Source organism: Cucumis melo, chromosome 9 (assembly GCF_025177605.1).
Source record: "Cucumis melo cultivar AY chromosome 9, USDA_Cmelo_AY_1.0, whole genome shotgun sequence".
NCBI classification, from domain to species: Eukaryota; Viridiplantae; Streptophyta; class Magnoliopsida; order Cucurbitales; family Cucurbitaceae; genus Cucumis; species Cucumis melo.
Window position 1 is genome coordinate 4720387 of NC_066865.1, and position 11928 is coordinate 4732314.

At 29.6% G+C, this 11928-nt stretch overlaps 1 protein-coding gene across 1 annotated transcript; it reads left to right on the forward strand.

The window, feature by feature from the left end:
• The first annotated feature begins 6309 nt into the window (after nt 1-6309).
• LOC103498130 (zinc finger protein CONSTANS-LIKE 6) lies at nt 6310-10895 on the forward strand. Its single transcript, XM_008460628.3, has 3 exons — nt 6310-7506; nt 9493-9765; nt 10519-10895. The coding sequence occupies exons 1-3, from the start codon at nt 6823-6825 to the stop codon at nt 10540-10542; spliced, it is 981 nt and encodes a 326-aa protein (XP_008458850.1). The 5' UTR covers nt 6310-6822; the 3' UTR covers nt 10543-10895.
• The last annotated feature ends 1033 nt before the right edge of the window (nt 10896-11928 follow it).

The following is an 11928-nucleotide window of genomic DNA, read 5'->3' on the forward strand; positions in this document are numbered from 1 at the left end:
CTTAAATAATTAGAAATCTTAAACGCCTTCTTAGCCTTCAACCTTCAACAGTCGCTTGGCCATCTACACAATCGCTTAGTTTTCAACCTGATATGACTTCAATCATTTTACAAACAAAATTCAAATGAACCATTTAATCTTTAAAATTCTACCAAGGCAGCTTTGAAAAAAAAAAGTGGCATCTTTGTACCCTTGAATCGCAATGCACATGAGGAACCTTAATTTTCTTTTGGAAAGGTTCATAACATCAGTACAAACAATTTATACCCATGAATCTCAATGCACATGAGGAACCTTTATGCAAAACCCACATTTTCTTTCACAAATTAAAACTTTCTAATAAATAAGATTCAACATAATCAAGTAACCTAAAAGAAGATAAAGAGTTCACCATCATATCAATACCCAAAACAGAGCCTCCACTTTTTGGAGGCCCTAGACTTTGGCAAGCTACCTAAAACCAACAAAACTTTATTCGTGAAATAAAAAGTTAGGGAAATGGAAGGTGAGGAGTGGATAAATGAGACATGAAGCCAAGCACCGGGAGCATAACCAAGGTCCAAGATGGATGAGCCTAAAGTAATCAATTTGAAGTCAGTAAGCAATTCCCTAATGTCTTGTACACCAAATTTTGATCTGCTAAAAGAAAAAGAGCAATGTACCTGAGAATAGTATTAGAAAGAACATAATGGAAAAAACCTAATTTTGTAACTTGAAGTTAGTAAGCAGGAGAAGAACTTTTTTAAGAAAAAAACATCCACAATTGACAAACTATTAACCCTTTGACCCAGACTTGAGTAATACACAGTTGTATTGGACAATTTCTACAAATCATGTGGTAGTAACAGTTTCAGCATGGATCCAAAATTATATTGCCTAATTTACAGAAACAACTCAACAAATGATAGCATTTTTCAAGTGCCACAGTTGACAAGTTAAATATCCTCTGTTACAAATCTAACCATTGAAAAAGATGAAAAAAATTGCAATGCAGCAATTAGAGAATTGCTAGTTAATCCTTACTTACGAGCATCAATCACAAATCTAATTTTGAATTACAAATTTAATTTTGAATCAATAATCTTCACCAACTCAAGATAGTGTGTGCTTCAATCAAATATTGCCTGATACAAGCATGGAAGGTTCAGAACGTGAAAAATCAAAACTTCAAGCTTGTTTTTCATGTTCTTCGTACTCCATAACACTCTAAAATTACTTAGCAAGCACCTTTCGTTGAATGAGTTAAATACATCCTCACATTAAGCCAGCAACATCATGTCCTGATCCATTATTTGTAAAAATAAATCTAAAAGAAATTCGAAAAATTATGTTAGGTTCAAGAAAAGTACAACAATGCAAATTACATACCAACTATGAAGCCAGCAAAGCAAGATTAAAAAGCATTCTCAAAGAGGAAGCTTCCATAGATTGAATGCAAATATAAGCATCATAATCATTCTTAACAAATAAATTTTTTTATTAGTACTATCTTTTTCTTTGCTAGCTCCTAGATATCTTCCTCAATACTATTGGTTGTAACAAATTTATAGATATTAACTACTTCCTGTTGTCCAATTCTGTGAGCTCTACTCATCGCCTACAACAAAGTAAAGAATGGAACTAATTTATAAATCGAAACTTCTTAAGAAAGACCACTGGAAAACATACTATAAAATCCACATGTATGTCATTTTGTGCGTTCTAGTCTTAATCAAATATGATAATTGAATATGCTATTGCAAGGTTTATACCTAAGCCACCAGCTCGACAAACAGCATAAATCATGCTACCTTATTCCCACGAACTTCTTTGTTAAGTCATGAAAGTTGCACTCTAAAATCCACTTGTAATGTCTAAAAACAAAAAACCAAGTACCAAACATTGTACATCAATTTCTATACTTGAAAATATTGGAGTAACCACAACTTTTAGTAATTTTATTAAATTGATTTTTTGTTTTCTTGTAGTGTGTATGCGCAATACTTACTGTTTCTGAAGTGGAGACATAATACACTCAATTTTAAGAGGCAAAGACTGCTCGACATCCTTGATAACACGACACAGGATGTGAGGCTTCAATTCCATGTGAAGATTAGTAAGCTACAAAAAGATCAAAATCGCAAAGGATAATATGAAAGCAACATTCTCAAAGTGAAACAAAGTAGTCCTAGAATAGAAAACCTCAATCTCATCGAACGAACTAAGATTCTTGTAATTATGAATAAAATCATCCTTACTCTTGGACTTATCAGGATCAAGAAAGTGAAGCAGAGCTCAAAGCGAGGCAAAATGGATAAACAATCTTTCAATTGAACACGATAGAGGAGTTGAAATTAACACCAATGAGCATTGCAAAAATGGCATTACATGGATAAGGGAAACATGCCACCTTTAGATCATAAATTCCTGAAAAACACCCAGCAAGGATCGCCTGGCTATCAATAGAAATTTAGAAATTGTTTGTTGCAGCTTCAATTATCATAATTGACACCTCAAGTTCACTCTCTTGAATTAGATCCTCAGTTATAGTAATTTCATTATCTGCTGATACTTGAAGAAGCCAAAACAAAGCTTAAAAATGAAAGAAAGTAGTGAGCTACCTAATCTGCAACCACACATAATGCCACCAGATCTGCTACCACACCGACGTTACCTATCAGATCTGCATGAACACGTACTAGAAATTTTCTGGTAGTGGCGACAATAACAAATGGTGGAGCACGAGGACGACGATTTTAGGGTTTAATGGACGACAAATCTTTGATGGTCTGGGACCACGCGACACCAGAGACGACTGGGCACGAAAAGAGGCATGAGGGACGACTGGGCACAAAGAGTCGACGGTGGTGGACGGTGGACGGAGCAACAGTGGAAGAGTGACTAATTGAGAAAGTGGGTTTTCGTGGGGAGTTTACGTGAGATGAAGATGAGAGGGAAGAGAGTGAGAGTAAAGGGAGGGATAATACTTAATTTTACAAAATTAAAAAAAAAATGAAAAGAAATTAACCATAGCTTTTATGTCGGTTTTAAACCGACATTAATCCTCCCTTTTGATGTCAGTTTAAAACTGATATTAAACATCCGTATTTTAGAAAGCGACATTTAAGATCAATTTTCATTTTTGCCAATCGACATCAAAGGTCATATTTCTTCTAGTGTATAATAACCAATTTAACCCAAACCTTCTTAAAATTTATAAATCAATTATATTTAAACTAAAGTAGAATAAATATACGTTAACTAAAATTAAAGGAAGGAAGAAATTACAATGGGAACATGGATCTCTATATTTATAGATGGGGAATCATTATTAATGATAAAAATTTAAAAATATTTACCAAATATAGCTAATTTCATATTTTATCGATGCCACTTTCTACTAGTCTCTACCAATGTGAGTGTCAGTCAATGATATATCTGAAATTTTGCTGTATTTTATAAATATTTGGGTTCATATTTCTATTTTTAAAAATGTCCTTTTTTACATTTGGTACACTAAATGTAAAAATAATTCATTTGGTAAATGAAAAAATAATTTACAAATAACAAATTCTGCTTTGTAAAATACCACTAGCATACTATTTTATTTTTAATGTCGACAAGGTTATCACTAATGTATTAAATTATAATGTATGCTAGTGATATACATATATTAGTAATATAGATTTTCTTGAACAAAAGAAATTTCGATAAAACACAAAATGATCAAGTTATTAATTTAAATGAATGACCGATAAATTTGAGACCAATCACAAATATATTTATGTCATGAAAGTGGACAAATTAAATTATGTAATTTGTCAAAGCATTGGATAATGTCGGCCTCTCTAATCATATTATGCCACATGGCGATTTAGCTTGAACCTAGGTTAGCCTGAGTTTATTAAAATAGATGGATGAAATTTAAATAAAAGTCTATTAAAATATATTCGACATAACTTTTGGGTTTAAATTTATTTAATATTTTTAATAGAGATGTATTAAAAAAAATAGTATATTAAGTATAAGCCCAAAAGCTATATATGTAAAATGTCAAATAAGCCCAAACTTGCATAGGGTCTCACAAATTTTATAAATAGGAGACGCCACTCATCATTTGGACGATTAGATATCCGAGAATATAGAAATCAATGTCAACATTTAGATTTCAAAATAATAAAAGATAATCTCTTCTTCAAACAATTGAACATCTCTTATCGAACAAATTGAATTATCTCTTCACTATCTACAAATTGAATATTGGTCTCTTTAAAGACTTGAAGACTTTAATAAATGGCCGACAAGAAGAATGTCAAAATTAGATGTTTAATTTGGATAAATGACAAATTTATTTTTAAATTGACAAAATAGCAAAACATAAAATTTTTAAATAAAAAATAGGAGAACAATGTCTTAATTGCCCCTGTCTAAGTAACAATTATGATTTCTAAATACACTTATAACAGAATCCACAAATACCCTATAATTAATACAAATTGTGCACCAACGCTTGAATATTCTAATTTCCCCTCAAAAAAAGAAAATAAACCATCAAATCATCCGTAAGATATTACATCACATTCAATTTGGAGTTTGGTTGACATTGAAATCCCTAGCATCTCCTTCTTCACTTTTGAAAACTCTTCCCATCTCCTTTCCTTCAATTAGCATCTCCTTCTTCACTTTTGAAAACCCTTCCCATCTCCTTTCCTTCAATTAGCATCCCATTTCCTTCACATTTTCTTTGTTCGCACCGCCATATCTCCTTCGTTTGATTAGCATCTCCTTCGTACCGCCATATTTTTGTTTGCCATTCGTTGTTCCTGTTTTTTCGGTTCGTTGTTCCTCGCTTTTCGTTCGTCTTTCCTCACTTCTCCGTTTGTGGTTGAATCTTTAACATTGAAGAACGGTTTAGCTTCGTCTTATTGGCATAATTTTAAGGATTCAAAGCAATAGTTTTAATTAAATTAAAGTGTACAATTTGAATTTAAAAAAAAAAATTGGATATTTTGAATTAAAATCGTGACCTATGGAGTAAAATTATGGTGGGATACATATCAAACATTATATGTGGCATAATTGTAGGGATTCAAACTAAAAATCTAAAATTAATGTGTATAATTTGTATTTTAAAATATTGTTAAAATTAATGTGTGTGTATATATATATATATGTTCGTTGGAAGGTCCGATTAATATATATATGTACGTTTTTTATAGATAATTTGAAAAATAAAAAATACTAAAATTAAGAGATTATCCATTGTATTTGACATAATCTTAGAAATTTACAAGTTAAAAATCTAAAATTAATGTATTTATGTATGTTTTTTCATAAATAATTTGAAAAATGAAAAATGTTAAAATTAAAGGATTATCCATTACATCTTACATAATTTTATGAATTCAAATTAAGAATCGGAGGATAAAAATTAGAAACCGTAACACTTAGACTGCAATGAATTCAAGTTCATTTACACAAATCAAATTTTCTTTGTCGAAATCTCTAGTAGTTTTTTGTATTTGTACTATTTTTAGAGAGTATATCATTTTAGAATAAATTTGTTGTTATTTTTATGTACAGATAATAAAAGTAAAAATAAGTAACCTAATAAGTTAAAAAGAACGTGTATTTTTGAATTGATTTTTTAAGTATTTAGAAAGGAAATGAAAAGTAGAAACAACGTAAATCCAATTGAAATTTATGGGTAAGTCATAAGTTTAAGATTGAATATATATATATATATATATATATATATATATATATATATATATGGTTGGAAAAGTAGATATATAATTGAAATTACAAAAGAGGGAGATTATGTACAAAAATGTTTTGGAAATAGATAGAATATATATAGAATTATTATTGAAATAGTGATGAACTATTTATGGTATTTATTGAAAATGAATGAGAAATTTGAAGAGAGAGGGAAAAGCCGTAATGTATGGAAGTGAGGTGAGAGCAACCATCTTGTGAACGATATTATTACTCCAAAAAGAGGCAGAAAATATTGATCGTCTTCAGAGGAAATGACAAAAACACCCCCACATTCTATCCACAGGGAAATCTGGATAACAACACAAAATCCACTCTCTAACCCAATCTTTTAGATCCACGTGTCAAATAGACCAAACACGTCACATCCATCTTTTAATATCAGATAGCTGACTCAATGGGGTTTCTCTTTCACTTTTTGCCCCAACTGGGTCCCCCACCCCCTCACTGCCCCCTTGGCTTCACTTTTTCTCTTTTTCCTTTCTACTATATCTTTATTTTTACTTTTCAATTTTCATAATTATATTAATTTATCCTCTTTTCTCTTCTCTTCTCTTCTCTTCTCTTCTCTTCTCTTCTCTTAACTTTCTTCTAACTCTTCAATTTTCTTAACCTAACTTAATTTGATCAAAATTATTGATACATTCATTCTTAAAATGTGTAGATTTCTTCAACCAAGTAAATGTAAAAAGATGGACTCTTTCATTTTTTGCTTTTTGGTTTCTATTTTTTAATTCTTGAAAAATAGGTGTATTTATTAGTAATCAATTGACCTTCTTTGTTTTTAAAACTTGAAATTTGTTTTTTTTTTTTTTTAAATTAGGGAGAAAAATGATTAAAAGAAAAATTTAAAAAAACAAAAACATATTAATTTTTTTTTATACAATATAAATTTCACAACAAGTTTTCATAAGAAAATATAGATACAATTAATTATAGCGGAAGATTTATATAAATATAAACCCTAAACTTTACACGTATAAATTGAAATATTTTCTCTTTTATTTTTTCCTCCATTTTCATAGAGTAAAATTTGTCAATGTGTTGTTTGAAGAAGGAAAAGAAATGTGCAACAACGATTCCTTAATCAAACACCCGATTCGTAAATCCCGAACCAAAACAAGACGACCCAAATTCCTCAGTCTCCGATTACAGTTAACTTCCCCCAAATTACCACCGATGATCCACCACCCACCACCGCCACCGCCACCCCCTCCGCCTCAGAAACAGCTAACTCTGTTTCCCCTGCATCCAGAGAATCTACAAGTAGAAGACAGAGAAGACGACGTCGCCTTCATCTTCGAAAACGACGATGTCGTAAGTAGCAGCTGCTGCAGCTTACAAAGTTTTCTCCCAAGTTACCAAAACGAGATGTCATCGGAGGAAGAGTCTCGGAATTTGGCGGAGGAGGCAGAGCTTGTACGGACGGCGATGAGGAACAGAGAAAGGCCGGAAACAGGGGTGGAGGAGAAATGGGTTTGCTATTCGGAAGTGGTGGAGAAGAAGGAGGAGGAAGTGACGAGTACGGCGGCGGATGAGTGGGTTAAGAAGATTAAGACGATGAAGAAGAAGAAGAAAAAGAAGATTAAGATGGAGATGATTGGGAAACAGTTATGGTTGAAGCTTGATTATGAAGGGATATTGAATGCTTGGCCTGATAAAGCTCCTTTGTTCATCAATGGAGAATCACCTCAGACCGTTCCTGATCTTCATGATGATCCATATCTCTGCTCTGATTCTCTTCTTAGTGTAAGATCTCTTCTCTTCTTTTCCCATTTATTAGGTTAATGTTTGATAATGTATGCAGAAAAAGATTTGGAGTCTTATAGATTTAGATTTAGTTTAGAACAGTGTTGAGTGTATTTCCTACTATCTATTCAATCTATTAATCATTCTAAATTAGTTTAATGTTTAGTTTTAGACTTTTAAAACCCACTTTCATTGAGTTCTTTTTTAATAATTTATTTCAAACTCACCTCTAAACATACTTTTAGCAAGATCTAGTGAAGAATTTTTAGGTGAAAACACCTTTCTGCCTTTGAAAGAATGATTTTGAAATTATTAAAATCTTTTTGAAATATGTTTTTCTTTTATTATTGAAAACCAATTTTAATAATATGAGTGATTAAAGCAATAAAAGTTAGTCTTAAAATTTTCAGAATCACTATTAATATATCAGTATTTCTCCTTCAATAAAAGCATTTTTTATCGTTTCACATTGTCATTAGATGCTAGAATTATATTCATAATCATCCCAAACAAGTTCATAATTAGTTTAATGTTAAGTTTTACAAAAACACAAATGAACTAATTTATTTTAATTATTTCAAACGAACTTCTAAGCATACCCTTAAATAACTAACACAAAGTTATGTGTTTACTTGATTAAATAAGCAATTTTAGGAGTGTGGCGTATAAGAATAAGTTCTTTTTTTCGAAAAGCTCAAGTATAAAACATTTTTTGAAAATTTGATAAGTATTTAAATCTCACTTTCTTATGATTTCATTTCGATAGTTTCAAGTTCATCCTAACTGTCGCACATTTGAATTTTGTAAATCAAATAAATGAACACCAAAAAGCACATGAGAAAGAGAAAGAGAAAGAGAAAGAGAAAGAAAAAGGTTAGAAATATTATATAGTATAAGCTATAAGCTTTTTGTGTTGTAATCATAGTTTTGGTATTTAGAGGGGGAAGTGAATTCAGTATTTTGGCCTAAGAGGTGCAGTCCAATTCTATAAATACCAAAACTTGTGGGGGACAAAAAGGATATACTACAAATGTAAAAGGGGTAGATCCAAAAGTAGAAAATAATTTTTCATTCATATACATATCTTTCTCAATTTCTTGATTTTAAAGCTTATTTGATACTTTTTTATTTTATTTCAATATCTTTCATAACATATCCTTCTCTCTCTCTCTCTCTCTCTCTCTCTCTCTCTATCTATATATATGTTTTGTTTTATGGCTACATTGTTTTTGTTACTATTTTTATTTATAATTATTTCTTAAAAATAATACGGAAACAAAGTGTAACGAAATTATTAAATCAATCTTTTTTAACACTTGAAAATTTAAACTTATAATACTATACAAATAGATTTTCGAATCTACATCCAATTTCTTCGAGTAATTCTTTTCTTCTTTCATTTCTTTCTAGAGAGTAGTATCGGTCTCAACTACTCATGCACTCTCTTACATTCTTATCTTTCTTTTCTTTCTTTTTCTTTTTTCAGTTCATCAGATATCCTCCTGATTTCAAGTTTGATTTTTCTCTCTTTACTTTCAATTGTTCTATTTTAGTTCATCTACTTTAAATAAAACCAAAATTTCATCTTTCATGTTAGTCTATTGTTGATTTTCTTCTTCTTCTTCTTCTTCTTCTTCTTTTTTTTTTAAAAATTGCTTTATAAATATATTCACATATTCTATATTCTTTTCACAAAAGTTATTATTACTATTATTTAAATAAATTTATGTAAGAATTAAGTTTAAGGACTAAATGCAAGATTTATAGAAAGTCAAGTCAGAGACTAAAGTTAGAGAATTGAAAATATGAGAATGGAAATTAAATGAGGACTTTTTTTTCTTTTGTTAATGGATCAAAAGATCAAATCAATCCTTTATATGGTATGTATAAGTACAAGTTATTATTATTGATGGACGTACAAGTATATATAGGAATGAATATACATGTGATATTGAATTGTAGATTATATTTGTGTTTTGTGTACAGAGAAATGTGATGGATGGAATAGGAAGTGAAGGGCATAACAGTAGTAACAATAATTATAATAATAATAGTAGTAGTAGTAATGTATGGAAAGTCCCAGAAATTGGAATATTGAAGAAAGAAGGATTAATGTTAGAAGGAAAAGAAGGATGGAAAATGGGACAAAGAGAGGCAAGTGTTTTGAGATATAAAGAAAAAAGGCAAAGCCGTCTTTTCTCCAAACGTATTCGCTATGAAGTCAGAAAACTCAATGCCGAAAAGCGTCCTAGAATGAAGGTATTACATAACTCCACCCCCTCTCATTTCATTACTATTTTTATTTTACTCTTTCTATTTTACTTATCCTTTTTCTTCATTTCATTGTTTCATCCAATATATGTTTGTGTTTACATGTTGAAGCCTTGGTAATGTTAGCTTATCCCCGTAGTATGTTATTCATTTTTTAGTTGAGAATGCTTTCTACTAAGTATATTTAAACTAATTCCATGGGAATTCATTTTTCTAATTTTGTTATATACACTCTCTTTTTCTCAGGTTTTTCCTCTTTTCTTTTTTTTTTTTTTTTTAATTGTATTTTGCATATTTTTCTTTTACCTACATGATAGTTTATGAGTTCATACTAGTATTAGTAGATATAATATAATGTAAAAGAATTTGTAAATGAAATACAACTTAGATTCAACTCTCAAAATCTGTCTATATTGTTTGTATAAGTCTACCATTCATTCCTACATTTTGTTATATATGCAATTCTTTGTAAAGTTGTTCAATTAGGAAGTGTTTGTATGAGCTCTATTGAGATGAGTTTGTATTGTAACGTAATCCAAAACTCATTTTTAAATCGAATTTTTTGGATTTGATTTGTCATTTTTTCAATCAATCTTATTATTATTCATTGTTTTCACGCTTTACGATCTCATTTCTGTTTCAATTTCTTACCTTTGAGTAATTTAGATTACATTTCTAACTTTCCAAGTATACTTCTCAGTTGTTAAATTTAACAAATGACTTTGTTGTCCCCTTTTGCAGGGTCGTTTTGTGAAAAGAAGTTGAGAATGTGAAGAAACACTCCATTTTGGACAGAAGGGCATTCCAGGAAATGCAGCAACGTAGTGTTCTCTTTTCTTCTTTTTAAATAATTTTATTGTTTCTTCTTTTTTCTCTACTTTTATAGATAATGTTGTACTAATAAAATATGATAAATGTTAAATAAAAAACATTGGTTTAGGGAGAAAAAAAAAGGAAAAAAAAAAAGTTCATGCTTGTCCATTAACAAGTAATGAAATGAGTGGTGTGTCAATCATCACATTATGTGGTTTCCAATTCCATTAACATTGATAATTAGACATCAACTGATATATTATTGATGTCATAAAAATATTAATTATAAAATCTTATGTTGTTTACACTTTTTTTTTTTGTTTAAGGAAGTCTGTTGAATTGAACTTGAGTGTACGTAGAAAGATTATTTGTTGGGTATAGACGTTATTTTTGGATGACCTTTAGGTCCAATAAATTGAATTTGGTGTCGATTGACTTTTGTGTCAAGTTATTCAATAATATTATTTTTAGACTCAATCAAACATGTGACCAAATACCAAATTAGTTTATTTGATGGAAAAATTGGATGAAATTATTAGGGTTTATCTTCTTTTGATTTGACATACCAATAGTAGAATGTACCTACTTCATATTTCATATGTGTAGATTGATATACCAAATTTAGAAAGGAAAATTTATGTCAAACAATAATCTTGTTGATATATAAAGTATACCATTCAAATTGATATATCCTTAGGGGTTGTTTGAGTAATTGAGTGGAGTTTGATAAATATATAAAATACGATAAACAATACTAAGTATTACATTTGTATATTAATTAGTAGTTTATCTGCACTCAGATTGTGGTGTATCGTTAGTATATTTGAATTCATTCAAAAAAACTAAAAAAAAAAAAAAAGAAATTCATTTCAAATATATGAGTGATGTATTAGTAGTATACTGACAGCATTTCTAGATCAATTTCAAGTATAATATAACATTGATAAATTAAATTCATTTTAAATTAAATTTCATGTATAAAATTTATGTATTAATAGTATATCCATGAAAATGAAAATTCATCTAAAGTATAATATAACATCGATGTATCATTAATAAATCAATCCTTCTTAAAACTACATTTATTTCATAAATAATTGTTGGTTCAAAATTCAATTTCAATCATGAAACCAGAGTATCATATTTTGACGTACATTTGGAATGATAAAAAATTTAGGCATATAAAACATGTTTAGGGCTTAAAATGGAATGGAATATTGGCGTATAATAGTCCACTTCCTAGTGTGGGGTAATGTTTAATTTTAGTTAGAGATTTGGATTAGGATTTAAAATAATTCACATGTCTTTAATACTTTTTAACCCTAGAGGGAGTATTTG